Genomic DNA, 27309 nt, shown 5'->3' on the forward strand with positions numbered 1-27309 from the left:
AATGTGGCTTTTTTGGGGGGGGGGAGGGGAAGGAATAGAATGGTCATCACAGCCTTGCAATCTTCCTATACTGTATACATTTGAAGCGCAAGAGATAATGCAGTAGTTAAAGTGTCTCTACCCTTTACGCTTCCCGCTTACTACGGGGGAAATCATGACCTGTGCTATCTACACCTGCCAGTGGAGGAATGGAACTGTCCACCTGCCTCAACACTGCTAAAGAGGTGAACTTCCCAGATTACCTGCGTGCAACCCTTAAGCCGAAAGCAGTGCCAGAAACAGCATTGAGGAGCCTATATGGAACGTATAGAACTACTGTAGGGATTGGTTTAAAAAAATCTCACGTAGTCTGATCAACTGCATTGATCAGGCGCTTATAACAGCTGTGCTTGCATGATCTTCAGAGTCCTATTTGCCAAAACGGAGATTTGTCAGAGGTGCAGCACTGAGTTAGATACGAAGTAGTCATGTAAATGCTTACAGGATGGGCTGCTTAGGGCTGTGGAACTAAGAGCCATGTGCCTATGATGCGGATATTTTCCCCGGCCGCTACATGCAAGCACCGTTTGCTTCTAAGTACAACCTAGCAGTTCGAAAGCATGTCAAAGTGCAAGTAGATAAATAGGTACTGCTCTGGCGGGAAGGTAAACAGCGTTTCCGTGCGCTGCTCTGGTTCGCCAGAAGCGGCTTAGTCATGCTGGCCACATGACCCGGAAGCTGTACGCCGGCTCCCTCGGCCAATAAAGCGAGATGACCGCCGCAACCCCAGAGTCGGCCACAACTGGACCTAATGGTCAGGGGTCCCTTTACCTTTACAGTAAACACATTTTTTAAAAACCCATCAGAATGTCGACAGCTACAACTTTTTTTTGCAATTACAGAGTGGTATTTAAGTTAACAGATCAACTATTTTTTTTTTTTTGATGCAGACAACTGATGATGATGAGTAACTTACTACATCTGCATGAATTTGTGCTGTGCACCAACAAGGAACCTGGCGGAGTCCAGATGTTGACTCCGCTTCCTTTATCTCGCTCCCTACCCCCCCCCAACTGGCCAGTGCCCCACTGCCCCTCCTTTCCCCGCTGTCACGGGGCCATTCGCCCCTCTTGCATTTAACGCACAACTTTGCGCTTCACCCCCGCCCGCGTCTGCTGATCCTGGATTCGGCGCTCGGCTGCCGCTGCCTTGCTGTCGACGTCCCTTTTGCCGAACGGCGAAGAGAAGATCAGCGGGGGCAGCAGCGCTCGGCTGGCGCTGCCTCGCCCTGAGCAAAGATGTCGGCTGCGGCCTTTCCCCCGATCGGGCCGGGAGCCTGGTCTCTCCCCTGGAGGCGCCGCTCCGCGTTTCCATGGTAACGGTGAGAAGCCACTGAGCGGCGGAGGGCAAGCGCTAGGCCTCGGCGGGGGAAGGACCGCGGGATTAGGGTGGAAACGGGCGGCTGCGGGCTCCTGGGGTAGGAAAGAGGCAGAGTGAGTGTGTTGCGGGGTGGGGTAAAGGGTGAGGCTCGGAGGGGCAGGGAAGGGATGCGGGGGGGGGATAGGGCTGGGCGTCGACGAGCTGAGGCGAAGGAGGGATGGAGAAGAGGAAAAAGGGAGCTCTGCAGCCGCGTGTGGAAAAAAGAGGTTTTAAACAGAGGAGTGGTTGGGTTGGCTGAAGATTGCGGCTCTCCGCGTGCAAAGGGGAAGAAAAGGCTGGGAAGGGCTGCGTCGCAACCTGATCGATTCTCAATATTGGCTCGGGAATGCGCAGCAACCTGATTAATTCTCAATATTGTCTCGGGAATGCGCATCTCAAAACCCTCCCGAGAAGAGGTTTTTTTTGTTTGCACCGGAGCATCCCCGTGCCATCACGGCGGTGATTCCTAAGCCGAATCCATCCGTAAAAGTTTTTAAGTTTTCCGTTAAAAATACAAGCAGCAGCAACCCGGGAGGATTGTGATTTAAAACGGGTTGGAAAATTAAAACAATCTGTTGTTCTTCTAAAAGCAACACCTGCATATCGTTTATGCAACAGAAAAGATTAGAGCCACCAGCCCAGCTGGACTGTTCTTGGCTGGCCTTGGACCAAGTTGGCCAAGGGCACCGGCTTCTGATGCCACCCTCAGGTTGTCTCCTGGATTATGCTTAAGATCCTAGGCTTGGATAATGAACTCTCTTTGTTTTATTCAGGTAATTTGATTATTGATTTTGGAGATGCCAGATGGCCTCAAATGGTGAAGATGCCATTGCTTGGTACCAAAAAAAGGTCAGTCTCGAGGCTTATTTTTGTAATTACTTTCGTCCGTTGTACAGATGCATGTGGTTTTCTCCCATTCTGTAGGTTGTAATTAAAACTGTACCTGAAGAGGGGGAAGGGGGAGGGTTTTAAAGAATATTCATCTTTGTTTTGAACATGGTACGGCAGACTACATTTTTTTGGTGCCTGCTACAAAGTTATTGTAGATAGTTTCTGTGCTTCAGGCTGCAATCCTATACATGCTTACCTAGGCATAGATTGATTTCTTAAGATGGGTGTGTGAAAATTATTATGCATAAAGTATAATTATGTATGCATTTTCCTTGATTATCTTCTTTGATGTATGATGAATTCCAGTTCCCATTGAGTCAGCATTTCCTTTAACTTATAAAATATTTAAAGGTTTTTGGAGGCTTTCTTCATAAGTTAGTACTATATTGTTTAAGTTTTGGAGATGGCAATACTCCCCTAAATTTCTGGAACCAGGAAAGCATTAGAATTTAACTAAGCCTCGCGCTGGATGCAGCAGGGATTCAGTTGCTGAGAATGGCCATGTCATTAGGCAAAGGCAGGGTGGGGCCTCTTCTACCTCCTTCCACTGAGAGAGAGATAGCAGAGACAAAGGCCAGTAGTGGTAGAAGGATTAGGATTATGGTTTTGCCTGATACAAATCTGAGGGAAAAGGTGTCAAATCTGTAAGCAGCAAGCTGGGTCAGGGGGAAAGAGGGCCATAGTTTATTTCTGATGGGATCCACAACTGTGGTCATGGGAGAACCAGGACTCTCTTGTAGTGTAATGCTGGAAGCCCCTGTATTGTAGGCTCAGGTTGTATATATAGGTGAAACTCAAAAAATTAGAATATTGTGGAAAAGTTCATTTATTTCAGTAATTTAACTTAAAAGGTGAAACTAATATATGAGATAGACTCATGACATGCAAAGCGACATATGTCAAGCCTTTATTTGTTATAATTGTGATGATTATGGCGTACAGCTGATGAAAACCCCAAATTAACAAACACTTGTATGTGTAAATAAACTATACATCATGAAGACACCACTGTCTCTACTGTGGAAATATGAACCCTGGGTAAGTGCCTGGGCCCCTGGAATCTCACTTGTGGATATTGGGGTGGCATGCAATAAATATTAAAACATGCAGTTTGCCCCCCACATTCCCTCAATGCTTTTCATGTCCATAGTTTTAAATAGTGGGATCCTGGGTAATAACTTGATAAATTACTTAATGTCTGTATTGTTAATATTTTGAATTTGGAGATGGAAGTAGAATATAGGAACCAGTTTAGTTCCCTAGACTCCTCTTTAACTAACACAACTCTTTTTCAGATTGGAGCCTATGATCAGCAGATATGGGAAAAATCTATAGAACAAACTGAGATGAAGGTAAAAATCTCTTTTGTGAAATGATAGAACTCAAAAGTACATTGCATCTTGACAAATAGATACACATGTGAAATAAGCATGCCAAAGAGGATTGTGTAGCATGTAATATTTCCTAATTACAGTTGCCCTGATCTGATTCAAGAGCTACTTGCTGAAGAACTGGCAAACTAGGTGTGTTTCATTCTGACAGAAAGGAATCACAATAAAGGAACTGATCTGGACGAGAATGATATGAAGATTGTGACCTTTATATTAATAACTGTGTTTTGTGGGAGTTTGCCCATTTTCTCCTAGTTTTATCTTGGCCTGGCTTCTTTTGTTTTGATTAATTGTACTCGGTCAAATAACCTGTGACTGAGAGATTTGCATATCTTTGGCAGATTAGCTAAAGATTGAAATTGCCTGTATACGTGGCATATTTCCCTGGGGGGATCATAAGAACGTAATGAAAACTCTGCTGGATCCGACCAAAGTGCCATCTAGTTCAGCATCTAGTTCTCTGAGGGGCCAACCAGATGGTCATGGAAAGCCTGCAAGCAGGACATGAGTGCATCTATTATATATTTCATATTTTTATTTATATTTCACTGCTGTTGACAGAGAGTTGTCCTTTGCACACACAAATACAAACTGATTCATTGAATAACTGTATTATTTGCCTTTAGTTATTTTGCAGATTAAGCATAAATAGGCAACCTGAATTTCTTTAAGTGTTTAATTACTAGGTTTTTATCTACAGTAGTGTTGAAATTTTGCAGGAAAGTTCTGGATGATTTTGGACATTACGTGGAAGGGGATAGTAGATTGTAAAATATGATAGGCTTGAGGTACTGTAGGAAACAGGAACTAGTGCAAGGCACAAAAAACCTCATTTCATGCCCCATGACTCCCACCCCAGTGTTCTCAGGTCTGTGTGCCTTTAAACACACATTTCTCTCATATTTTCATATTTTTATATAAAGGGTGAGCTTAAAATTTGCTTTTTTAAAAAAATAAAAAGCTAGATAAATAAATAACCTCATCTCAGAAGTCCTGTGACAGTACACAGCCTCTGTGCTGCATATACACGCATAAGTGTAAGGAATTCAAATAGTCAGAGGACATGAATGATTATTTATAAGCCAGTCTCTTTGCTAATGAGATTAGAACTAGGAGATACAAGTAGACAGCCTATTATATTCACCACAAAATCTACTCATTCTTTATGATTAAATTTATAGGGCTTCAAAAACAAACCCAAAAAGAAAGGCCGCATTCAGCCTGATCTTATAGATGTTGATTTAATCAGAGGTAGGTATTGTGTGAATAACTGCATTTGTGCTCATCATCACTATTTTACATGAGTCTGGGAGGTCAGGTAATTATTTCATCTTTTGTATAGGTATGACATTTAGTACAGTTTTAATTTTATTCACAAATTTCTGTCCCACCTTTCGGACCAGTGGCCAAAAAAAGCTGCTTATAATAATTAATAAAATAAAAATAGTAAGCAAATAATAGCAGGGGAGAAATCATAAAAGCTCAACACAGTCAAAAAGTGTGTTGAAATCATAATTTGATGAAAACCGAAAGGAGTGGTGGGACCAGTAGTGTAGGAAGATGCAGGCACAGTAAAAAATTAATTTTGCAGCATCTCTGCACTTCTGAAGACAATAGGACCAGTGATGAATGCAGTGTACAGGCTGGATTAGGTTGGGAGAAAATTGCCCTGTAAGTAAACTGGTCCCAAACTGTTTTCAGATTTATAAGTAATAACCAGTGTTCTGAATTGGTTCCGCAAGCCAATTGGCAGCCAGTATAAATTGCTTTCTAAAGTGTATTACTCCAATCTTGTTCAAGTGACAAATAATGGCCGGGCTGCTCCATTTTGCATCAGCTGAACTTTCCAAACACTTCTCAAGGGCAACCCTATGTAGAGTGCAGTAAACTATCTAGAAGCGACAAATGCATGTGTAGCAGTGGCCAGATAGGCTTTCTCCAGGAAATGGCACTCCTAGTGCACCAGCCAAAGCTGTGCAAAAACTCTTCTAGCCCCAGCCAGTATCTTGACAATCCAGCAGCAATGCTGTGTTCAGGAGCACACTCATAAGCATCTGTTTCTTCAAGGGGTGTGAAGACCTCAACCAGAACAGACTAAACACCTAATCATATCTTTGTTTTCCTACTTACTGATAATAGCTTTGATGAAGCCTCGCTTTGTTAGCTTGCATCTATTCTGATGTAATGGAAAGGGAAATGTGGGTGAAATCAGCATGTTGATGGCATGCAATCCCAGTGTGAGCTCCCACTTCATGTAGATCAGCCTTCCACAGCCCGGTGGCCTCTAGATATTTTGAATGCCAATTAACCCTCAGCCCCAGCCAGCATGACCAATAGTCCGGGATGATAAGTATTGTAGTCCAAAACATATGGAGGGTACTTCGTGGAGGAAGTTAATCTAGATGTTGAATAGAGTAAGATAGAACCCTTCAGGGACCCCGTTGGCTAAGCAGGTGAACAACAGCCTGCCAATACTATATCTTGGAACCACCCTTTCAGATAGGATTAGAACTGCAGGAGAGCATTCTAAACTGTGCTAGCAGAAGAGGTTTACACTTTACATCTTGCTGTCTATAGCAGGGGCAGGGAACTTTTTAATTTTTTATTTAAGAGCTGCATTCCCATTTGGCCAACCCTCCAGGGGTTGCATGCCAATGGTCAATATGGCACATTTAACTCTCCCAATTGCTGGAGGGTGGGTGATCTTCCTAGAGATTGCAGTTAACTCTCCCAATTGCTGGAGGGTGGGTGATCTTCCTAGAGATTGCAGTGTGGGAGGGAGGGTTAACTGCAGAAATGCTACCCTTTACCAACAATTATTCAGTTACATGAGCTTGCAGTCTGAAATGATACTTTCCTGGTGCAGGTTTCACACTTTATCTATTTGTAAGAACTAGTCCTGAGCGGCCGTGAAGTTTTGCAAATATTTTCCTACATCCACAATTTTACAGGGAGTCTTGGACTGAGTAAGGGAAGAAAAAAGTCAAATGCATTTCCCCTTAATTCCTAGATAAACTACCTGTGTTTTTCATGTATGCTTTCTAGGTTCCACATTTGCCAAAGCTAAACCTGAAATCCCTTGGACATCTCTGACAGGAAAAGGGCTTGTGCGGGTTCTTTTCTTCCCCTTTTTTAGCCAGTGGTGGATACAAGTAACTTCCTGGCGTATTTTTACATGGCTGCTAGCGCTCTACCTCCTACAAGGTGAGTAAAGCTTGAGATTATGTTAGAGTAGCTTAAAGAGAAAACCAAGATGACCTATTTTAGGATGGTGTAATCAATCTGATCCATCAAATTTAACAGACCTGCTTCAGGCAAATAGTTGGAGGACGACTTTTGCAACAAAACATCAAGAAGTCAGGAATCAGTCCTAAGTCATTCTTCACTTTTGCAGCTTGGTGATACATTTGCTCCTTAACATTTTGGGAAAGAAGTGATTTTGAGAGAGAATCTGTCCCTTTAGATCATCTTCACAGACTTGACCTGGTAGAAATAACAGTCTAGGATTCTTGTCTGCTCACTCTTGAGCTTGCTTTGCAACACTCTCCTCATTTCTACCTCCCCTTCGTATCATTTCCCTTCTATTTACATTTTTTGTTTCCTTTCACTTTCCTCTTTGCCATCACTGACCAGCTTTAAATGGACTTTGATCCAATGAGGAAGAAAGATCAAAGCTGGTCATGGGGTAACCTTATGATCGCAGAACACAAGCTTTGTTGTGTGGACTGCAACAGCACTTGATAAACACATTGTTACCTGATTTTCATCATTTATCCAGTTCTTTTCAAAGTGAGAGAAAAGTCATGCAAATAATTTTGTTGTAAATTATCCGTCTTAATAATACACCAGCCATGGTGGGAATTATGAATTAGAAGGAATCTTTATTTAGTTGGGAGTCTTTTTCCTAAATATTGTCTTTGTACCAGACTCAACTCCATTCAGGGATTCCACTGATAGTAATGCTTCAGAGTGCTTATCCCAGCTAGATTAAAGGTTTAAGTAAACACTTTTGTGGAGAGCATGTTGTCAGGTATTTACTTTTCCATTAAACAATTCCAAAGCTGTGTGCTGTTTGTTTGAGACTTAATTGAGAATATAAGCTTGTTATATTATGTGCCATGTGAATGCATATATGTTAGAACTGGCTATGATTAAATTTTAATTACTACACAATTTGTACAGCCTGTGGTAAGATATATTAATAGATGTTTTGTGGTATAGCTAAGATTATAGGATGTGATTTCACATATAAAGTTCCTATATGGACATTGCAAATGATTCAAGAACAATTAGGATTATATCAGGTAATTACTCTCATTTTGTTAGGAAATGATCTTACAGATTTACAAGATCTGCTATCATACCCTACATTTCAGAAACAACTACAGTGGTGCCCCACAAGACGAATGCCTCGCAAGACGGAAAACTTGCTAGACGAAAGAGTTTTCCGTTTTGGAGGTGCTTCGCAAACGAATTTCCTATGGGCTTGCTTCGCAAGACGACAATGTCTTGCGAGTTCCTGCTGGTTTTTTTTTCTTTCCCCCCTTTTTCTAAGCCGCTAAGCCACTTATCAGCTGATCCGATAAGCTGCTAATAGCGCTAATCCGCTAATCCGTCAATGGGCTTGCTTCGCAAGACAAAGAAAACGCTAGACGAAGAGAATCACAGAACGGATTCTTTTCGTCTTGCGAGGCACCACTGTAGAAGTTAAGAAGTTGGGAGAACAGGCCACATTAGAGGTATAATATAGAAACCACATTATGTTTTTATGATATTTATTGAGACAGAAGAATTTTTTTTTAAAATACACAAAAAAGACATTACAAAAAAGAAAAAAACGAAAACATAAGAAAAAAAAACAAAAATAAAACCATATTTTCAAATTCTCCAATTTCCATTATCTTCTTTCCACGACCTCCTCCTCCTCCCATCTCTTGTATCTTGATTAATAATTGTCACAGCAAATCCTTTTCAAAGTTCATAATATTCTATCATTACTTTACCTTACTCTATTATCATCCTATCTTATAAAAATCCTTGATGCTTAAAGCTTTAATCCATGATTCATAATATTTAATCATTACATTACCTTACTCTATTCTCGTTTTATCTTATGAAAATAATCTTAAAGCTTAAAACTTAAATCTTTTTTACCAACTTCTCAACCATTACCTTTTTACCATATTCTTTAAACATTTTAACAAGAGCCAAGTACTTTCATTTCTGCATTTTCCCAACATTCATCAGACATTTCTAATAATAATAATACAAAAAAGAAAATACAATAGAATAAAAACAATCCAAACTTCTTCCAGCGTCCCCTCCCCCCCGGTCCCGGGGTTGTCAGTCCTTTCTGTTTCCCTTTAGTCTGGCACATTAACCTGGTGCCCTAATATCCGAGGCCTTCAAATCTCTTCCATGTCCCTTTTGCAGCTCTTCTTCATATTTTCCTTTCACTCGCGGGAACTCCGGCTTTGTAGTGTTTTTGACCCTTTTCAACAAATCAGCCCCTTTCTCATAATCCAAACTGAGTTCCATATGATGTTTTAGAGCATATTTCAAATTCCCTCCAAAATTGGAAGTCCCAACAACTCCAAACCTCTGACGACCCATTTCCAGACTCGGAAAGTCCAAACATCCCTGCATAGGGTGGTCAATCCAACCCCCCATTTCCAGTTCAGTCCAAACTTTATCTTTCCAAGTCTGGTTCTTTCCGAGTTCATTAGCCAAATCCAAAAGCTCACTTTCCTGCTGGGCTGAGAGTCCCTTCGTCCCTGGCATCCCAGATTCAGCAGGGTCCTCCTCTTTCTGTTGTTCTGTCATGACACACTCCTGTTTCGGTTCCTGAATGGGCTCCATATAATTTTCCACTGCCTGATCAAAGGCACTAGCAGCTTTTATCATAAAATCCATCTTCTGACTTAACTGGTCCAATAGGGCACTTATGTTACAGAAAGCACCCAACAGTGCTTCTGAAGGCATTGTCCTGCAAGGTCACCGAACTCTTTCCCACAGTTGTAATCAGTAAACAGCCGCCAGTTCCCAGGATTTAGTTACAATTTCATAGTTCCCCTCTAGGGGGGAAAACTTCTGATTGTTCTTTTCCTTAAGCACAATAGCAACAAAGTTTCTTCTTTAAAGATATTCTGTCCATATTTGTCCTTTTTTAAAAAAAAAGCGAAAGGAAACAATAGAATCACAATGTTTCCCTCCTTTTGACTATCTGTCAAAGCATTTATTTCTGGTCAATGAGCTTCATACGCCAAATCTGACACCCCGCTCCAGGGTCAGGACGGTGGAAAGATACTTTGCTTTGACTTTGTTTCCGCAGGTTTAAACAACTCAGTAACAATCCCCCTTCTTTTCCTGCTTCCGAAGGGGGGTTCCGCAGTTTTGAATGGTGAAAGACGATCCTTTAAAAGTGATTTTTAAGGCTCTAGTTTACTTTGTCTTTGCTTTGTTATAACTACAAGAGTCCAAGTTCCTTTTATTTCGCCAATACTTGTTTGAAATCCAGTTATTTAGCGTTCCAGTACTCACGGTTGGTTATTTCAATGCCAAATTGTCCCAGGAAAAAGGCAGCGCTCTCCGGCAACGGCTATGCGGCTCCGCTCCGCAGAAAAAGCAGTCAACTCACAGCACAGCGCCACTTCCCCCTCTTCACTTCGGAGCCCGTTTCTGGGTTCCTTAGTGGGTTGGGGGGGCGCTAAAGGTGCCCGCCGAGTCCCACGGTCACAGGCTTCATCTGCCTGTGATTTTCAGAAGGGTCCCTGCTACGCCGCAGCGGGAAAGACCCGTTTCTTGCGGAGCTTGTCCCTCCAGTTCAGAGGGAGTCCGCCATCACCGGAGGCGCCACCCCGGAAGTCCCCTATAGAAACCACATTATGACCAGCTAACCTTCGGTGAGTTAGGGACTTCCCCTGTATGCAAGTATCTGTGCTGCCCATTCCCACTTGAAAAGTAGTCACTGCTTTGCCTTGCAGAAGCATTCATGTTTAGTTGGCTAGAGAGAAGCTAGTAAAGGAAGTTTTCCCCCTTCCTTTTGAAGGATGAAACCATCCCTTTAGCAGCAGCGTGTTATCTGTTGTGTGCTCTGCCAAAATGAGCAAGTTCAGGTGTGAGAGTTGGCCCCCTTTTGCATCAACTGCGGTGGGGGGAGATACCCTGCTAAGTGCTGGCTTTGGATGTGTGAGAGAGCTCCCTGTAGATAGTCACCAGTCTTCCAAATCTTCAACCCAGTTAGATGGGTGGTATATAAATTATTATTATTATTATTATTAGTAGTAGTAGTAGTATTCACTTGATTATGGCCCCCAGCAACAAAGAGGTGTTGTTGTATTACTAAAACAAAGGTTTGCCTGGCAGACAACTTACATACATTTTTTTTCTTCAGTCATAGCAATGGTGTTGTACTACATGATGCCAGTTGTGAGTGCAAGTGAAATTATTGGACCATTGTGCCTTATGCTGCTGATGGGGACTGTACACTGTCAAATAGTATCTACACAGTTATCGAAGCCATCAGGAATTGATGGAAGCGTTGTTGGCCGGAGAAGGAGGTGAGAGAGCAAAGTCAGTAGATTGGAAAGGGTCTCAGTTTTTAAGGTGCTTGCTGGAATTAGAACATATGGTTAGACACTACAGTGATACCTTGGTTCACGAATGGCTTAGCTGACAAACAAATTGGCTCCCGAATGCTGCAGACCCAGAAGTAAGTGTTCCAGTTTGTGAACGTTTTTTGGAAGCTGAACATCCGACGCGGCTTCCGCTTGAGTCCAGGAAGCTCCTGTAGCCAATTGGAAGCCGGGTGTGATGGGATGATGAGCTGCTTGTGCGTAAAATCCTAGTCCCTCAGAGTTTGGTCAAGTCCGCAAACCTCTGTCTGTGACGGAGCACCTTAAGCATGGCTCCGTCAGTCGCTGGCAGATTCCGACAGTGGTTGCTTTCGGAATCGTTTCCAACATAAAAGCTCCTTAACGGAAACGCGTCTTCTGGACTCTCGGCGTGACAGTTTCCGGCGAGGAGTGGGTGTCCCTATAGGAGGTCCTGAAACCTCCCCACTGTCTTCGCTGGAAGTGTCTCTGAGCCATCCCTCCTGCTCACTTTCCCTTGGAGCCCCTCCTCTCCCCCTGCTGGTTCCCTCTTCAGCTGCTGAGTCTCTCCCAACCTGTGTGAGCCCTTCCACCTCCTGTCCTTCCGATGGCAGTTCCCTGACACCGGGTCTTGGTTTTTGAATGGTTTTGGAAGTTGAACGGACTTCTGGAATGGATTAAGTTTGAGAACCAAGGTACCACTGTACTTAAATGTCACCTTTTTGTGTCCTTAAGTGTATGTGTTATATAAATTCTCCCTTCCATGTTGGCTGGGACTCCCAGCAGAGGTCATAGGGTCGGCCTTTACACTTGTTGTGATTTGATTCCAACTCTAGGGTGGATGTATCTATGTCATTTCTTGAATGAAGCAGTGCATTTGTATTTTCAGTTCTTACTGCTATTACAGGCATTGTTGGGGATTTAGAATTCTCTTTGAACCCACCCTGCTTCCAAGTTCAGTAGGACTGGGAATTGTTGGAAGGAAATGAGATAGGATCATATAGGTGAGGAGTGATGTGTACTGCGATAGGGCATATACAGACCAAACAATGTTCATCATTCCAGCCACAGTGGCAATATCAAGACTTCTTGGATCTGGGAATTTCTAAGAGCACATCTTACTCCTTTGCAAGTATTTCTTTTTAAGAACACTGGGAAGGAAGGAAATCTGGTATTTTTATGGTTCCACAGAAATGCCAGATTCAGCAGTACATGGCTAGACCCTTGGTATTGTCCCAGCCATATCGATCTACTGCTGGGAGAAGGCAGAGAGAGAGAGAGAGAGAGGAAAAGATTTCATATATAATCAGTTCATTATGGTCACAATGGATTATCTCTATTCATTCTCCCAATGTGTTTATCTGACTCTACCCACACAGCCACACACACTAAGTTCACACTGGTAATGTTTGTATTCCACCTATGTAATATGTGTCAAGGATTCTGCAAGGAGTGAGAGTTTGGCCATCTTACAAAACTCTGATCTGTTGCTAAAACATTTTTTCTAATGTAGGAAAATGCGAAAATCTGCAGGAGGCGATTGCAGCATTCCATACTCTTCCTTAGACAAACTCAACAGATCTGAGGAGTCGTCAGAGTTTTCATCCAGAAACAGCAGCTTCTTTGACTCAGCATTGCGGATAAGGAGCAGGGAGCGGTACGGTTGGTAGTGTTGGCTTGTTCCGGAGGTAGCAATTATATATATTTTTATCTAATATTTTTCTATCTGCTGACCTTGCCTCTGTTACATCATATTCTAATTTTATGGAATGTTGTCTTTTGTAGGCGATTTAGTTGTTTTTATTTAAATGATGGAAGTTGGCCTTGCATAGGCATGACAAGCATGACGCTCAAGAGAGCGCAAATGGTTCTCCCCTACCCAGTGCTATTTTTCTAGAAAAACACCTCCCTTGTTCTCGTCTAATGGCAATGGCGCACGCCTAAGAGGTGCTGGAACTGTGCCCTGGTGAGTTCCGGCTGGAAAAAAAACCCCACCCCTGCCTTCATACTTTGCAACCACCCTGTCAGATAGACTAGGCTGTGTCATCCCAAGGCCCTTCATGGCTGAGCAAGGATTGAAACCTTCATCTCCCCAGTGATTGTCTAATACTCTAGCTACTGTACCACACTGTGATTTGCTTCTGAAATGGAGAGAGTTGCATTGTTTTTCTATGTTCTCTTTGGGATAAAAGATGAGGTGTTATTGAGAGGAATTAATACTCTCCCAACTGGTTTTCAGTCAGACAGAGAAATTGTTTTGTTCATCTTTTTTAAGAGTCCTCTTTTCAGTAGATTTTAAAATAGCAATGGGAAATTTCTCTTGTACATAATTATGTCTGGCCTGTTGCCCATGCCTTCTCCAGGGGTTTGAAACTTTGGAACACTTTCTTTTAGTTCCAAGAAAAAGAAAGAAAGAAAGAAGGAAGCCAGTGAATGTGTGTGTTTGTTCTTTTGATAGAAAAAGAAATGGATAATTCTGTAATCCCTCTGCCATTTCTTGATTTTATTATTATTATTATTATTTGATGTATGGATCGCTTCCTGTGAAGCATCTCAACTTCACTTTAAAAATGTGTAGAAAGAAGACATGCTATCTATAGCATTTCCTTCCTTAGGATTAGAAGGGGAAGACGGGTAGCGGATAAAGGGACTGAAACAGAACATAGCAGTGGTGTGAAACGCCAGATTTCCAGATCTAAGCTTAGCTTGCAGCGATCCAAGGAAGCGGTCTTACCTAGTGCAGAAAAAACCCTGGTAAGACATAATTTGAGTTTGATGCTTTAGTTTTCCAGATGCAAATGTCAAATGGGTTTTGTAGGAACAATGATATATATCACAATCCCCCGCATATTTCAGAAAGCGTGGAATACAGCTTTGTAAAATGTACTTTGTTGCTGCAAGCATGGATCATTAAAATGATTAGCCATTTATTTAATCATGGAAATAATATACTTGGCAAAGCAGTTTCATCCTGCCTAGATATTGCTCAGAAAGTCAAAAACCATGCAAAGTCTTTTTTTCTTCTGTGGAGTTTCTGTTCTCATCCTGAAGCAAAGTTCTTAACCTGAGGTACTATTTCTGGGTTAGCGGAATCTGTGACCTGAAGCGTATGTAACCCGAGGTACCACTGTAGTGTTTAGTTGGTACTATTAACAAGCAGTTTTCTACTTACTGGTAACTATTACATAGATTATGCTACATGAACATGACGAGTTCGATCTGCATGATGTTGACTAGCTTTCATTCTAACTTGTACTCTTTTCAGGTTAATGCCAGGCGCTCTGGGGTTTCTGATGAGCTGTCAAGTGAGGAGGATACAGATGCTGTGAGTCAGAACATTTTGTTGCGCAGAAGTGTAGAAGGTGCCCCTAGTGAAAATCAGAGCAGGAAACCTTCTGTTACTACTTCTGCTTCTCCAAGCCGATCACTATCACAGGTAAGTTACAGTTTCTGTAACAGTGATTGCTGTCTTAGAGAAGTAATTACTCCACTTCCACAGACCCGGGTTGGGTGTCATCTTTGATCAGAAGCAGCTAGAAAATAAGCTGTTAAATTTTATTTGATCCTAAAGCCCTGGATTAAATGCTGCCACGTTGTTAAATGTATTTCAACTTCTCAGTACTTGGGAATGCCTGGAAAGGAAATGAATAATGCTTATTTCAAATTGACATAAAATGTAAGCCACTTTTTCTAGTATATTTAATGTATTAATACGGTTTGCGTTCTAGATGGACATAACAAAATATAAAATAGAATCACAGAACTGACACTGACATCTAGGATGACGACTTTCTGTTTTCGTACCCAAGGCCTTTTCTGACTCACTATCCTTGTAGACTCAGTAGTTTTGCTTGTTCTAGAGTAAACCCAGAACGAAACATGAGTTTAATGGTACTTAAAGAAAATAAAGCGTAAGGATTTTAGACATGAAGATAAAAATAAATCTATTAAAAAGTACTTCATAGATAACAGTATTTTCAGATGTTAAGGATAGGAGTAAGTAGTTCAAGATTAGAGGCTTCACATTTCTAGCTATCTAAAGTTAATTTTAAAGCAAAACTCCTTTGCTGTTGATGAAAGGAAATAACTGTTCAGAAAAGTTATATAAGAAGGTCCCTCTTCTTATATAACATCAAGGTGCCTGCGGTGGCAGCAGAAAAACAGGAGGTGATGGTCTCCTAAGTGGCAGCTAGAGTTTGCAGTTGTCATAGGCTTAAGGGAAATCATTTGGCTATTTAGATGACTTCATACACCTCCATTTTTAAAATTAAAAATCCCAGCTATTGGAGCCTTATGCACAAGCAAGTAATGCAAAAGTACCATTTGATATATCAATGCTGTTAGCTACTCTTGCCTTTTCATTGTACACTTCAGAAGTATGGATGTATGTATCTATGGTGGCTCCCCATGGGTTTTAGAACCCTGATTTTCCAGCATTCTAGAACTCGCATAAAGACCCCACTTCACTTTCTGCAAGTTGGAAGGCAAGAAGAAATGGCAAAGTAAGGTGGTGAAGGAGCAAGATTAGGACTAAGCCGCCACCTCTGGTTATGTTTATGTAGGGGTGTATGTAAGCGCACACACACTTCGGACAAGAGAAATGGGAACATAAGAAATAGTATGTTCATCCCCACATGTAAAAGTTCTGCACTTACTGTCTTTTGTGATCTGAGGCAGATCAAGGATGTCGTGAAATCTATGCAAGACTCTGACAGAATAGAGGAATCGAAACTGGATGCAGCAGTTATTCATGAGGTACCAGTTTACCCAAAAGTTTAGATTATTAACAGTATGTCACATAAGTTGAAGAGCCTGGATGCAGATAATGACCCTTTTTGAATTTGGGGTTATCTTTAGCCGTATGCGAGGAAGTAGTTGCTGATTTTTTTTATTAAATGACATGACCCTTTCAGTGCAACTTTAATTGGGTAGGTGATGATGGAAAATGAAATGAATGACACCTGTTTCCAGTTGAAACATACTACTTTATCTCAATGTCTGCTCCTTGCATTGTCTGAAAAGGCACATTGAGCAGTTCATAGTCAGCAGAATGGGAATAAATATGTGCTCCTTACTTGAGTATTGCATTTTTTTGCTAAATATCTCTAGGTATACCTATAGCTGACTCAAATATTCATCATGCTTTGCTATACCCAATGTGAAACTCAGAATGCATTCTTGTTGTAACGGTAAAATGTTCTTCTGTGATGTACCACTTCTATTTAAAAGTGAACAAAGAACTGGCCAGTTTATTTTTAGGAATACAAGATTCTGAGGTGTATAGCCCACTTAGTTTTGGGGGTGAAAAGGGAAATCATGACATTTTATATAGCATCAGAGTGGAGAAATGGGAGAATTTTGTTGAACTTTGAATGGCTTTTTTCATTGACTCTTCAACAGTGGGGATCTCTCGTTTCCACTGCTTAAAAATTTGTTTCTACTGAGAAACTGCATTTTGTTAAAGCTCTCCACTGACAATAAAATTCACCCCAAAATATCACACAGTGCTCTGTGACTGGTGTTCTTTGGACACTGATCTCTTGTGTTAAAGCAGATATGTTGCTCTTTCCTTTCCAAAACCAAATATATTTCTGTATGAAATAAAATTTAAATCTCTACCAATCTGGAGAAAATCTTCTTACCTGCCTTCCAGCACTGGCAAGTCATAAAAATGTTGACTTCACTGGTGCACTGGAGCTCCAATGAATCTATTTAAGCAGGAAACTACCACATAAACTGGTTTATCTAACACTATTTTTTCTGTTGCAAAATTAAATTCTGAGTAGGTGTAGTCTCCCTATTCTTCTTAGCTCGTCTCTAGGGTCCTGCATTACATATTGCAATGCTTCTGGATGAGTATAGGACACATTTGTCTATTACATTTGTACTTTGTGATAGTGCCCATGTCTCTCTCCCCCCGGCTTTCATTTTATCCTCACCAAAACCTTGTCAGCAGCCAGTTTGGGAAAACGTGATTTTTCCAGGATACTTGAAGAAGAGGAGGAGAGTGTTTTCAGTCACAAGTACACCACTTGAGAAGCTAGTGATTGTAGCAGTTGCCTGGTATGCATTTCTGCAATCTGTGATTGATATGATTCTATGAAATGCATGCCCTTTCTTACCACTGAGAATACTTATGCTTGCTATCAGCACCCTATTCAGTGTAAGTAAATGAGTTCAGCATGACTCTCTGGTCCCTGGAGGGCACGGTTATATGATTCCCTTTGCAGGGGGACTTTGTAGAAAATGCTAAGCTAGCAGACCCAGTGAAAACATATGGCAGATAATTCTAAACAGAGGAGGAATCTGTACATTTTTCTTGCTAGGAATAGGATTGGGCTTGTTTGCAGTGTTGTAGCTTAAATCAGTAAAGCATTGTACAGGCTAGTGTACAGGGGCAATTTGGGCCTCATTGAAGTGGCCATTTAGTGACTGGTCTCAGCTGAATCAGTTGGCATGATGTTTCCTTGTAGGAGTCCAGATCCTATCATAGTAGTGGATCTCGGAGTGGCAGTGCATCCCACAGAGACTCATCCAGCACCCGCCATGACTCTGAGACAGAAGATGTGCTGTGGGATGATTTGCTTCACGGGCCTGAGTACCGCTCCTCCTCCTACACCAGTGACAGCGAGGGAGCCAAAGGAAAAGAAGCAAAGGGAAGCAAACATGATCTGAAGGAGGATGTTTTCCAGCAGGTCTGTAACATGTGAAGTGTTTTCCCCATTGCTGTAAATTAAGTGAATGAAAAGCTAGAGTCAAACTGCCAAAATCTCCCCCTCAAGCAACAGGGCATGAAACTCCTTTGTCAGGAGTTTCTGTGCACAAAAGTCACTTCTCTTTGCCACTTATCTGGGAGTGTAGTTGGGTTTGTGGTTCCGTTCTGGAGTATTCCCACTCAGCAGGAAACAGAGTGTTAGCTTAGGCACATTCTGCTAGATGGCCTCAACGATACAAGGGAGATTTCCATAAATGGCGTGGGAGACTTGAATCTTGGTGCATGGCAGTGATCTTTCAAGTGACAAAGTCTCAGCAATGGCTGTGGGGCATTGGAGAGTTATATTCCCTAAGCCTCCTACTAAAGAAATTCTTCAAAGTGAAAGGAGTTTTGTTTGTCAAATTGGGGAAAATTTCTGATACGTACCTGTGACATTAGTACAGTTTGCATATGAAATAAATGCACTCTCTGGGATAGCATAAGTATAAAATATTGTGTCCTTCAAGTGCTCAGAAAATGTGGTACTATTGGTGGAAGCCATGCTGATTCAAAGCAGCAAGTGATAAAACAATTGTGTCTTTATTACGCAAAAAAGATTTTGAGGAGACTCAGCTTATAGGGCCTCATAGATCTGGTGAAAGCTTCTTGTTCTCAGAATTACTTAGCCCTTCAACCTGCATAATGTTAAAGCCATCTGTACATTATTATAGGCAATGATGGCATCCAAAGTGTGCAGTAAGGATAGTGCCTGGGGCCTTGAAGGGTGTTCATGCATATTCAAATAAGGTCCATCTCTTGAGCAGTGAAGTTTGACGTCTTAGTGGCAAAGTGTTTGCTAATGTGTCACTAAAGCTACTGTTTTGAAGCTATTTTTCCCCATGTTAGAGACAGATTTTCCAGAATGTGGCTCCAAGATGCGTTTTCTTCCTCAGAACCACTTGTTCTGGCTACAGAACACAAACCCAGCCTCTACCAAAGTGAGTGCCCTCATCTGGGAGGGGCATGAGTGCAAGAAGGTGGACATGTCTGTGCTGGAGATCAGTGGGATCATCATGAGCAAGGTAAGGGTTATGTCGGTATATTTTGGGAGGAAAAACGTGGCATTTATTTTCTGTGCATTTTGGGTCAGGTTTAAGATGCTATCATTGCTTTATACAAACAATTAAAATTGCTCCAAGTTGTCCCCCACCTTAGCAACTTCTGCTGAAACATGACAGGTGGACTGTGATATGGACACCCAAGGCTGGGGGAGACTGCAGCAGCCATTTAATTGTAAGGAGAAATGTGGTCAACAAAAGCTTACCATAATATATGTGTTCATTTTCAAGGTGCCACAAGACACTGCCCCCCCAAAACAGATTAATGCTGCTACCATTCTGGAAATTGCTATGGGGAGAATTTTTTTTTTTTTTTTGGGGGGGGGGGTTAACTGTTACAATGAAACCTTTCTTGCAGGCTGTGAAATTTTGCTCTTGCTTTCCCTAACCAATAGGTCAATGCCGATCAGCAAGGAGCTGGTTACCAGTGGCTGGGAAATACTGTTACCATTGGCTTAGCTTTCTTTCCATTTCTCTATCGACTCTTCCACTCCAAGACCCTGGAACAGTTATGGTCCCTTTCTCTAAAAGAACTTTTATATATCTTTTGCGGGGCTCCCACCATCCCTCCGGTCGTCGCCCTTTCGGCAATCATCTTCCTTGAGCGCCTGTGCCTCACCTGGATGTTTTTCTTCATGATGTGTGTTGCCGAGAGAACATATAAACAGGTTGGTCTGAACAATCAAACTTTGGGGCAACTAGTAGGGCAGAAATGCCATGGCAGTGAAATGGTTGCCACTGAAAACACCAGCCTAATAATAATAATAATAATAATAATAATAATAATAATAATAATAATAATAATAATAATTTATTTATTTATACCATGCCCATCTGGCTGGGTTTCCCCAGCCACTCTGGGCTACTTCCAAAATTTTTTAAAATACAATAGTCTGTTAAACATTAAAAGCTTCCCTAAACAGGGCTGCCTTCAGATGTCTTCTAAAAGTCGAGTAGTTGTTTTTCTCTTTGACGTCTAGTGGGAGGACATTCCACAGGGCGGGTGCCACTACTGAGAAGGTGCTTTGCCTGGTTCCCTGTAACTTGACTTCTCACAGCGAGGGAACCGCCAGAAGGCCCTTGGTGCTGGACCTCAGTGTCTGGGTAGAATGATGGGGGTGGAGACGCTCCTTCAGGTATACTGGACTGAGGCTGTTTAGGGCTTTAGCACCAACACTTTGAATTCTGCTCAGAAACGTACTGGGAGCCAATGTAGTTCTTTCAAGATCGGTGTTGTGTGGTCCCTGCAGCCACGCTCAGTCACTAGTCTAGCTGCCGCATTCTGCACTAGTTGTAGTTTCTGAGTCACCTTCAAAGGTAGCCCCACGTAGAGCACATTGCAGTAGTCTAAGCAAGAGATAACTAGAGCATGCACCACTCTGGCAAGACAGTTCAAGGGCTGATAGGGTCTCAGCCTGCGTACAGGTGGAGCTGGTAAACAGCTGCCCTGGACACAGAATTGACCTGTGCCTCCATGGACAGCTGTGAGTCCAAAATGACTCCCAGGCTGCGCACCTGGTCCTTCAGGGGCAGTTACCCCATTCAGGACCAGGGAGTCCTCCACACCTGCCCGCCTCCTGTCCCCCCAAAACAGTACTTCTGTCTTGTCAGGATTCAACCTCAATCTGTTAGCCACCATCCATCCTCCAACTGCCTCCAGACACTCACACAGGACCTTCACTGCCTTCACTGGTTCTGATTTGAAAGAGAGGTAGAGCTGGGTATCATCTGCATACTGATGAACACCCAGCCCAAACCCCCTGATGATCTCTCCCAGCAGCTGCATGTAGATGTTGAAAAGCATGGGGGAGAGGACAGAACCCTGAGGCACCCCACAAGTGAGAGCCCAGGGGTCTGAACACTCATCCCCCCCCCCACTTTCTGAACATGGCCCAGGAGGAAGGCGCGGAACCACTGTATAACAGTGCCCCCAGCTCCCAACCCCTCTAGGCTGTCCAGAATGATGTTATGGTTGATGGTCTCCTTCACTTCCTTTCTCCCAGATAGCCTCTAGTATCACAAAATGAGTGTGATGTTACTGGGTTGCATCTTTCCCCTCTGCATGCAAGTGGCAGCTTGTGGAAAGAGTCTAAATGGATTATGTTTTCCTCCTTATTTGACACCTTGCAGTAATGTGTTTCCTAACCTGGAGAAATGTTATTGAAGGGTTCCTTAGCATATTGTTTATTAACCTGACTGCAGTAATGGTAAGAGGAGGAACTGGTTGTGAGTCCCAAGTGACAGCAAAGTGCAGTTTGTTATGACAGAAACTTACTTTTCTTTTACAGCGGTTTTTGTTTGCAAAACTTTTTAGCCATATCACTTCTGCTCGGAAAGCCAGGAAGTATAAAATCCCTCACTTTAGACTCAAGAAAGTTGAAAACATTAAGATCTGGCTATCACTCCGCGCCTACCTAAAGGTACGTCTAAAAGCATTGGCATCTCAGGCTAAACAGAAGATTCCAATTGCTACTGTATGTTTTCAAAGGAGTGAGACTAGCCCTGCCTCCTTTGTACAAAAACCATGAAAGAGCCTGCTGCCTAGGACTGTGCGGCTGTTTTCAAGTGAGTGCTTGTTCCACCAAGCACTGAGTGAGACCAGCCCCATCTCCCTTGTGGCAAAATCTAAGAAACGACCTGCCACAAGGGATGTTGCACTTGGTGAAGAAGTCTCTTCCCCGACAGAAGGCATCAGCTGGCAATGGGCTGGTGCTTAGCAGCAATTTTTGATAGCTTTGAATTATGAGTCAGTTTTGAACTGCATTGTTTGTTGAGTTGTTTATTGCTTTATATGCTATTGTGTTTTTATGATTATGTTGATAGAAAATGTACAATTTTCTCAACAATGTTGAGCTCAAAGCAGCTCACAATAACAATAGCACTAAAATTAGCAAATGCTGAATCAAATAGAACTGTTTCTGTTGCTCTCTTTCTTGCACACTTTCCTGCTTTTATAATTCAATTTTTTCGTTGTGGCAGAGGCGAGGCCCACAGCGATCTGTCGATGTGGTTGTATCTTCCATCTTCTTATTGGCTCTTTCCATTGCTTTCATATGCTGTGCACAGGTAAGATCTCAATAATTATTTGAAGATACAATGCTGATAATCAAATTTATATATCAATACAGTACTAATACAAGCATCTGAATTTGGGTGTACAATGCAACGTGAGGAGAGTTCCACCTCAAAGGGAAGAGTTTGAAAATTGTCCATTTAAAGAACTTGAACTAAAAAGCTGGACCCGAATTTGCTTGTTTTTTCCTCCTTTTCAAACATTTTTTCAAACAAAACTTTAAAAAATTGTAATCCAATGGGCAGGAGTCCCCCCCCCCCCCCAGTGATATGTAAACTGTTCCAGAGGAATTCTTTGACTGAATAACAGGATAAAAGCAATTCTCTCTTTTTAAAAAAGTAGGTTTATAGCTAAAATTCCTTTTTGATTTGGTACATTTCCTCTCCCCAGAGGAGAGCCCTTTTTAGAGCAGGCATGGGGAATCTCTGGCCTCTGTGCCTAACTAGGCCCAACACACATCTTGTTAGCCCAAGAGGCAGTTTCCCCCAGACCACGGCCACTTGTTGCACCCTGAAAGGGAGACACAGTTGCCCGTGAACAAGTAGGAGCCTTGCCACCCGACCCTGCCCCACTCACCATTCCCTCTTTTCTTCCTAACCTAACACTGTATGTAACACTAATGTCTCACAACAAATAAAACTGATCTGTAGAAAACGCATCTTGAAAAAAGAGACAATGCACGTTTTTTCGTAAACTAAGAAATCTTTAATAAAAAAATATATTTTAAAAAACACAAGTGGGAGCCTTAAAGTGGCAATGCACTCCCAGTGGTGACACCAAGCCTTCCTTGCCAATGTACTACCAGTCAGCTGGGATTGCTAATGCTAATAACTTCGCCATGGCGGAACACCATAGTACAGCTCATCCTAGCAGAAAACTGAGGTTGAAGTCAGTGCCTATCAGCTCCCTGCGAACTCTGTAGTCAGTTGATCCTTCCAGGGGCTTGCAAAGAGCAGACCAGGGCTCTTTGGAAGCTCCTTTCACCTTGCAAAGTGCCCTGTTTGGTGCTTTGAAGAGCCCATAATCAGCTGATTGGTGCTTCAACTATGCAGGGCTATAGCAGCTGTTACAGCTAGTAAAGGGCAGTTTGCTGATTCTGTTGTGTTTCTTTCCACAGGTTTTAAAAGGTCACAAGACATTCTTGAATGCTGCTTACAACTGGGAATTCCTAATCTGGGAAACAGCCCTGCTTCTCTTCTTGTTGCATTTGGCATCCCTGGGCTCTGAGACCAACAAGGAATATAGTAATATTTCAATTCTACTCACTGAGCAGGTATTTTGCCTAACATGTACCCTTCTTGTGATAATAGGCTATCAAATACATAAACTAAAATTGATAACCTGGGGTCTGTTCACTGGAAATTATTTGCCACTTTCAGTTTGCCATTCATGCCTGTAAATTGTTAGAATTCCTGCTCCATGATTGCAGTCATGGGATTTTTGTCTATCACATGACAGTGTATGTTTTGACAGGATGTTTGTGTTGCTGTGTTCCGTGAAGTGGGACTATTGTCCTTTGTTCTTTTTCTCTTTGCTGTCTGATGCTAGAGAGAGAGGGAGCCATGTTGCAATGCTCTGTGTGTTTATATGTAAATAAAGTAGATTAGCCAAAATGTTGAGTTGCTGAGGTCTGTCACGCAAGTTGTGCAAACTCTGCAGATCCCTAAGTGTGCCGGGGTCGGTTGGCATCGGTCGCTGTGATGTTCGGGCTGAAGCAAGCTTTTGAAGCTCCCAAACGATCGACCAGGAGGGAGAAAACATGCCACTTGGGCATGTTTCTCTGCCAGGGTCCTACTCGAGTGTAGGCTGAACTCCTGACATAAATATTCATACATCTAGATCTTTGCACAGTTCACAAGTAGTCTGTTACTTACCAACTTAAATCTATATAAAATGAATTTATTAGTTTTGAAGAACAAGCTGGTTTTCAAGCCAGGTGCTTGAAGATATTGGGGTCATTTTGTTAATGGCTACAAAGTGCCACACTTGCACATTTAAAATGTAACAAAATCTCAGTGTTTAATTTTCATCTTTCAGACCCAGTGCATGGTCTGAAGGCTCATGAGGCTACTGCCTTGCTGAAGCTAAGCAGGTCTGGGTCTTGTCAGTGCCAGGATGGGTGAGCCCTTGGGTACCAGATGTATGCTGCCTTTAGTTCTATAACAAAAGGCAGGATATAAATGATTCTGTATCCAATTCCTTGTATTCCTGCCCCCTTTCCAAGCTACAAATCTACTTTTCCTGCTACATGGACTCTTAAAACGTACCCTTCATGAAGCACCTGTCTTTGCAGCCAGGTTTTGTTTAGACACCTGTCTTCTAACTCTATCATCTCCTTTTCTCTGAAGTACCCATGTTTCTGGCAGAGAGACTAGCTTGTCTCTCATTTTGGTGCTAGGGCGTATTGTAATTTGCTGACCCTCCTTTGGTATGCAGGCAAATGGTTGATTTTTTTTGGGGGGGGGTGTAACTTCAAGCATTTTGTGGACTGCATCTAGGTGTGTGTGTGTATTTTAAAGCTCCTTGTTGGGGCCTGTGTTTCTGCTGCTTTGCTTAGGGCAAGTATTAAGTTACTTCAGTTAATAGTGCCTAAGGCTAAGGATGGGTGAAGGAACGTTGCTTATGCTGAGCATGCCTCCTATCCCTCCTATAGGTGAAGGACAGACTTGGATCAATAGAAGATGTGAACTGTTGTTTTTTTAAATCTGTTGCAGATAAACTTATATCTTAAGATGGAGAAGAAGCCAAACAAGAAAGAACAGCTCACACTGGCAAACAACATTTTAAAACTTTCTACCAAACTCCTGAAGGTGAGCAGTTCAGAACTATGTAACTCTTTGCCTAGTTAATACTTGATAAAATGATGTTTGACCATTTGAAGGGTATTTTTGTGGTGCCCATTTGGGAAGGAGCAGAGCACATACTTTGCATGAACGTCTCAGTTTCAATGCTTGGCATTTCTAGGTAGGGATGGAAAATGTTGCTGTCTGAAACCCTGAAGGGTCAGTGTGGACAGTACTGACCTAGATGGTCCACTTGTCTGACTCCGCGTAAAGCAACTGCCTATGTTCCTGAGCAAAACTAGCCCGTTAACTTTTCTTTTCTGATGGCAGGAGTTAGATACTCCATTTAGACTGTATGGCCTGACAATGAATCCCTTAATCTACAACATTACTCGTGTGGTGATCCTGTCTGCAGTCTCTGGTGTTATAAGTGATCTACTGGGATTCAACATTAGAGTAAGTATTGATGTGTCTGCATGCAGAGTGGCTAGTTCAGTTTGGTGTTTTTCTGTACTCAAGTTCATACACTGAAGTCAGCCTTCTCTTCCTATGGGCTTGGTGATGCTGCAACAGATACTGTTACCAATGAAACCAGCAATTGGGCCTTACGATTCTGGACCTTCAGTTTGAAAACAAACCAAACCAAATCAGAGAAGGCTGCTCAGTTTAAATCATTGGTTTCTGCTTCTTCATGTGTGTAGCCTGCAAATGAACAATGATCTGACAGTTGCTTGTATATGCTTTAAAAGGCTTAGTTTTGAACTATGAAACTACTGTTTTTTAGATTGATTTTTTAAAATTCAATTGTTAAGATACTCTCCTGATACAATGCCTACTTAATTTTTTAGTTGTGGAAAATCAAACCGTGAGTTGAAGAAGAAAGAAGCTTGGGCCCTTGTCCAGTGCCACAAGAGTTATCAGCAGTCCTGCATGGGCTTGGAATGGCATTTGAAGGTGCTTCTCTCATTTTAGTAGTCTTCACATCTTATGTTTTTCATACATTCCATCAAGACCAGAATAAATTAATTTTATTCTCAGTGAGGCCATGGCTTGAAGAAATGGTTAAATAAACCTTAGTAAACGGGCTTCTTAGAATAAAGTTATCTGACAAACCTGCAGCTCCCATGGAGTGCAGTAGTATGAAATCATACAACAGATATTTGTTGCATAAACAAAACCACTGCATCAAGCCAGTCATTTTCCGTCCTGAAAAGGCTTGCTGTTAAGTCATCTGTAAGGGGAACAGAACTTAATGCATACTACGAACATGTTAAGGGACATGTTTTTAAAATGAGGTGGCTGAGCATGGTGCTATGTTCTAAGTTCAGAGAGGTGCTTGTTTTTGGCAGAATCACCTCCTTTGGTAGCTTGCTCTTGACCTACTTTAAAGTGCCTCCAATAAAATTTTCTTGAATGGCACTAGACTTAGCAGCAGAAGCTGCTGGAGGCCTTGCCTACTGATGTTGATTTATAAGAGAAGGAAATTATATACTCAACTTGTGGTGATGGATTTTTATCTCCAGGCATGCAGCGGTTGCTTAGGAACACACAAACAGCTCCAGAAGGTGGCTTACAGTAGGCCTGCCACACACACCAGGAGAGATGATAGTTTTTATATGATTAGCATTCTTCAAATAACTCATTATGTGAACTCAGACTGATCTGAACAAGCAAAGCAATCTCTCCATGAGAGAATACAGCAATGTTTATATGCTTCCAGAGAGAGCAGATATTCTACAGTATTTAAGAGGCAATTAGAACCAAATTTCTGCTGGGATAGATTACAACACCCATTGCTGGCATTTAGCTGCACAGAAAGTGGGTTGGACCTGAAAAATTTCCCACTGCAGGGGGCTATTGATTAAAGAACTTTACACACAATCCTTCCCAAGTAGGGTAAGTATTAGGGCTGTGGACTGCTTCACACAAGAAAATTTTCTATAGCTGTACTGATTTTCACATATGGTATATATATGGTTTACCATACATAAATATTTAGAACCTACATGGCAGCTTCTGAATGTACATGGCAGCAAACCCATATTTCTATGTTTTTCTATTTGTGATACTATAATTTTATTCCTGAATCCACATACAAATATGTGAAGTAACTCTAAAAGGGCTTACCAAATTATCACTGAGTGGTTGGTTGCTGTCACTAGTATGTATGGAATAGTTGAATATTTTTAAAATCAGCACTGCCTGTAGCATCTTAAGCAAGATATACTTTGTATATGATACTGTTTATACAAACAGCTTTGTATGAACTGTTTATTGTCATACAATATTCTTCAAATCCAACTAAATGTTAGTAATCTGGACGAATAAAACAAGTAATATAAACACTGAAGTTTTGCTATGTTCTTTTC

At 41.9% G+C, this 27309-nt stretch overlaps 1 protein-coding gene across 8 annotated transcripts; it reads left to right on the forward strand.

The window, feature by feature from the left end:
* Positions 1–1186: 1186 nt before the first annotated feature.
* PHTF1 (putative homeodomain transcription factor 1) lies at positions 1187–27290 on the forward strand. 8 transcript variants are annotated; one of them, XR_014008422.1, is made up of 20 exons: positions 1191–1360; positions 2172–2247; positions 3585–3641; positions 4862–4931; positions 6726–6884; positions 11074–11239; positions 12786–12929; positions 13888–14026; positions 14538–14708; positions 15950–16027; positions 17746–17967; positions 18920–19048; positions 19480–19752; positions 21373–21504; positions 22064–22150; positions 23275–23430; positions 24872–24967; positions 25271–25396; positions 25789–25894; positions 26464–27290. XR_014008422.1 is itself a non-coding variant. In XM_081195176.1 (19 exons), the coding sequence occupies exons 2-19, from the start codon at positions 2203–2205 to the stop codon at positions 25807–25809; spliced, it is 2271 nt and encodes a 756-aa protein (XP_081051302.1). In that variant the 5' UTR covers positions 1191–1360; positions 2172–2202; the 3' UTR covers positions 25810–27290. The 8 variants fall into 8 exon arrangements, 7 of the variants coding, with proteins under 7 accessions (XP_081051299.1, XP_081051298.1, XP_081051302.1 ...); XM_081195176.1 differs by having other exon boundaries at positions 25789–27290; XM_081195177.1 differs by having other exon boundaries at positions 12786–12860; positions 13873–14026; positions 25789–27290.
* Positions 27291–27309: the final 19 nt, after the last annotated feature.

Source organism: Podarcis bocagei, assembly GCF_964188305.1.
Source record: "Podarcis bocagei genome assembly, chromosome: 5".
Lineage (NCBI taxonomy): Eukaryota > Metazoa > Chordata > Lepidosauria > Squamata > Lacertidae > Podarcis > Podarcis bocagei.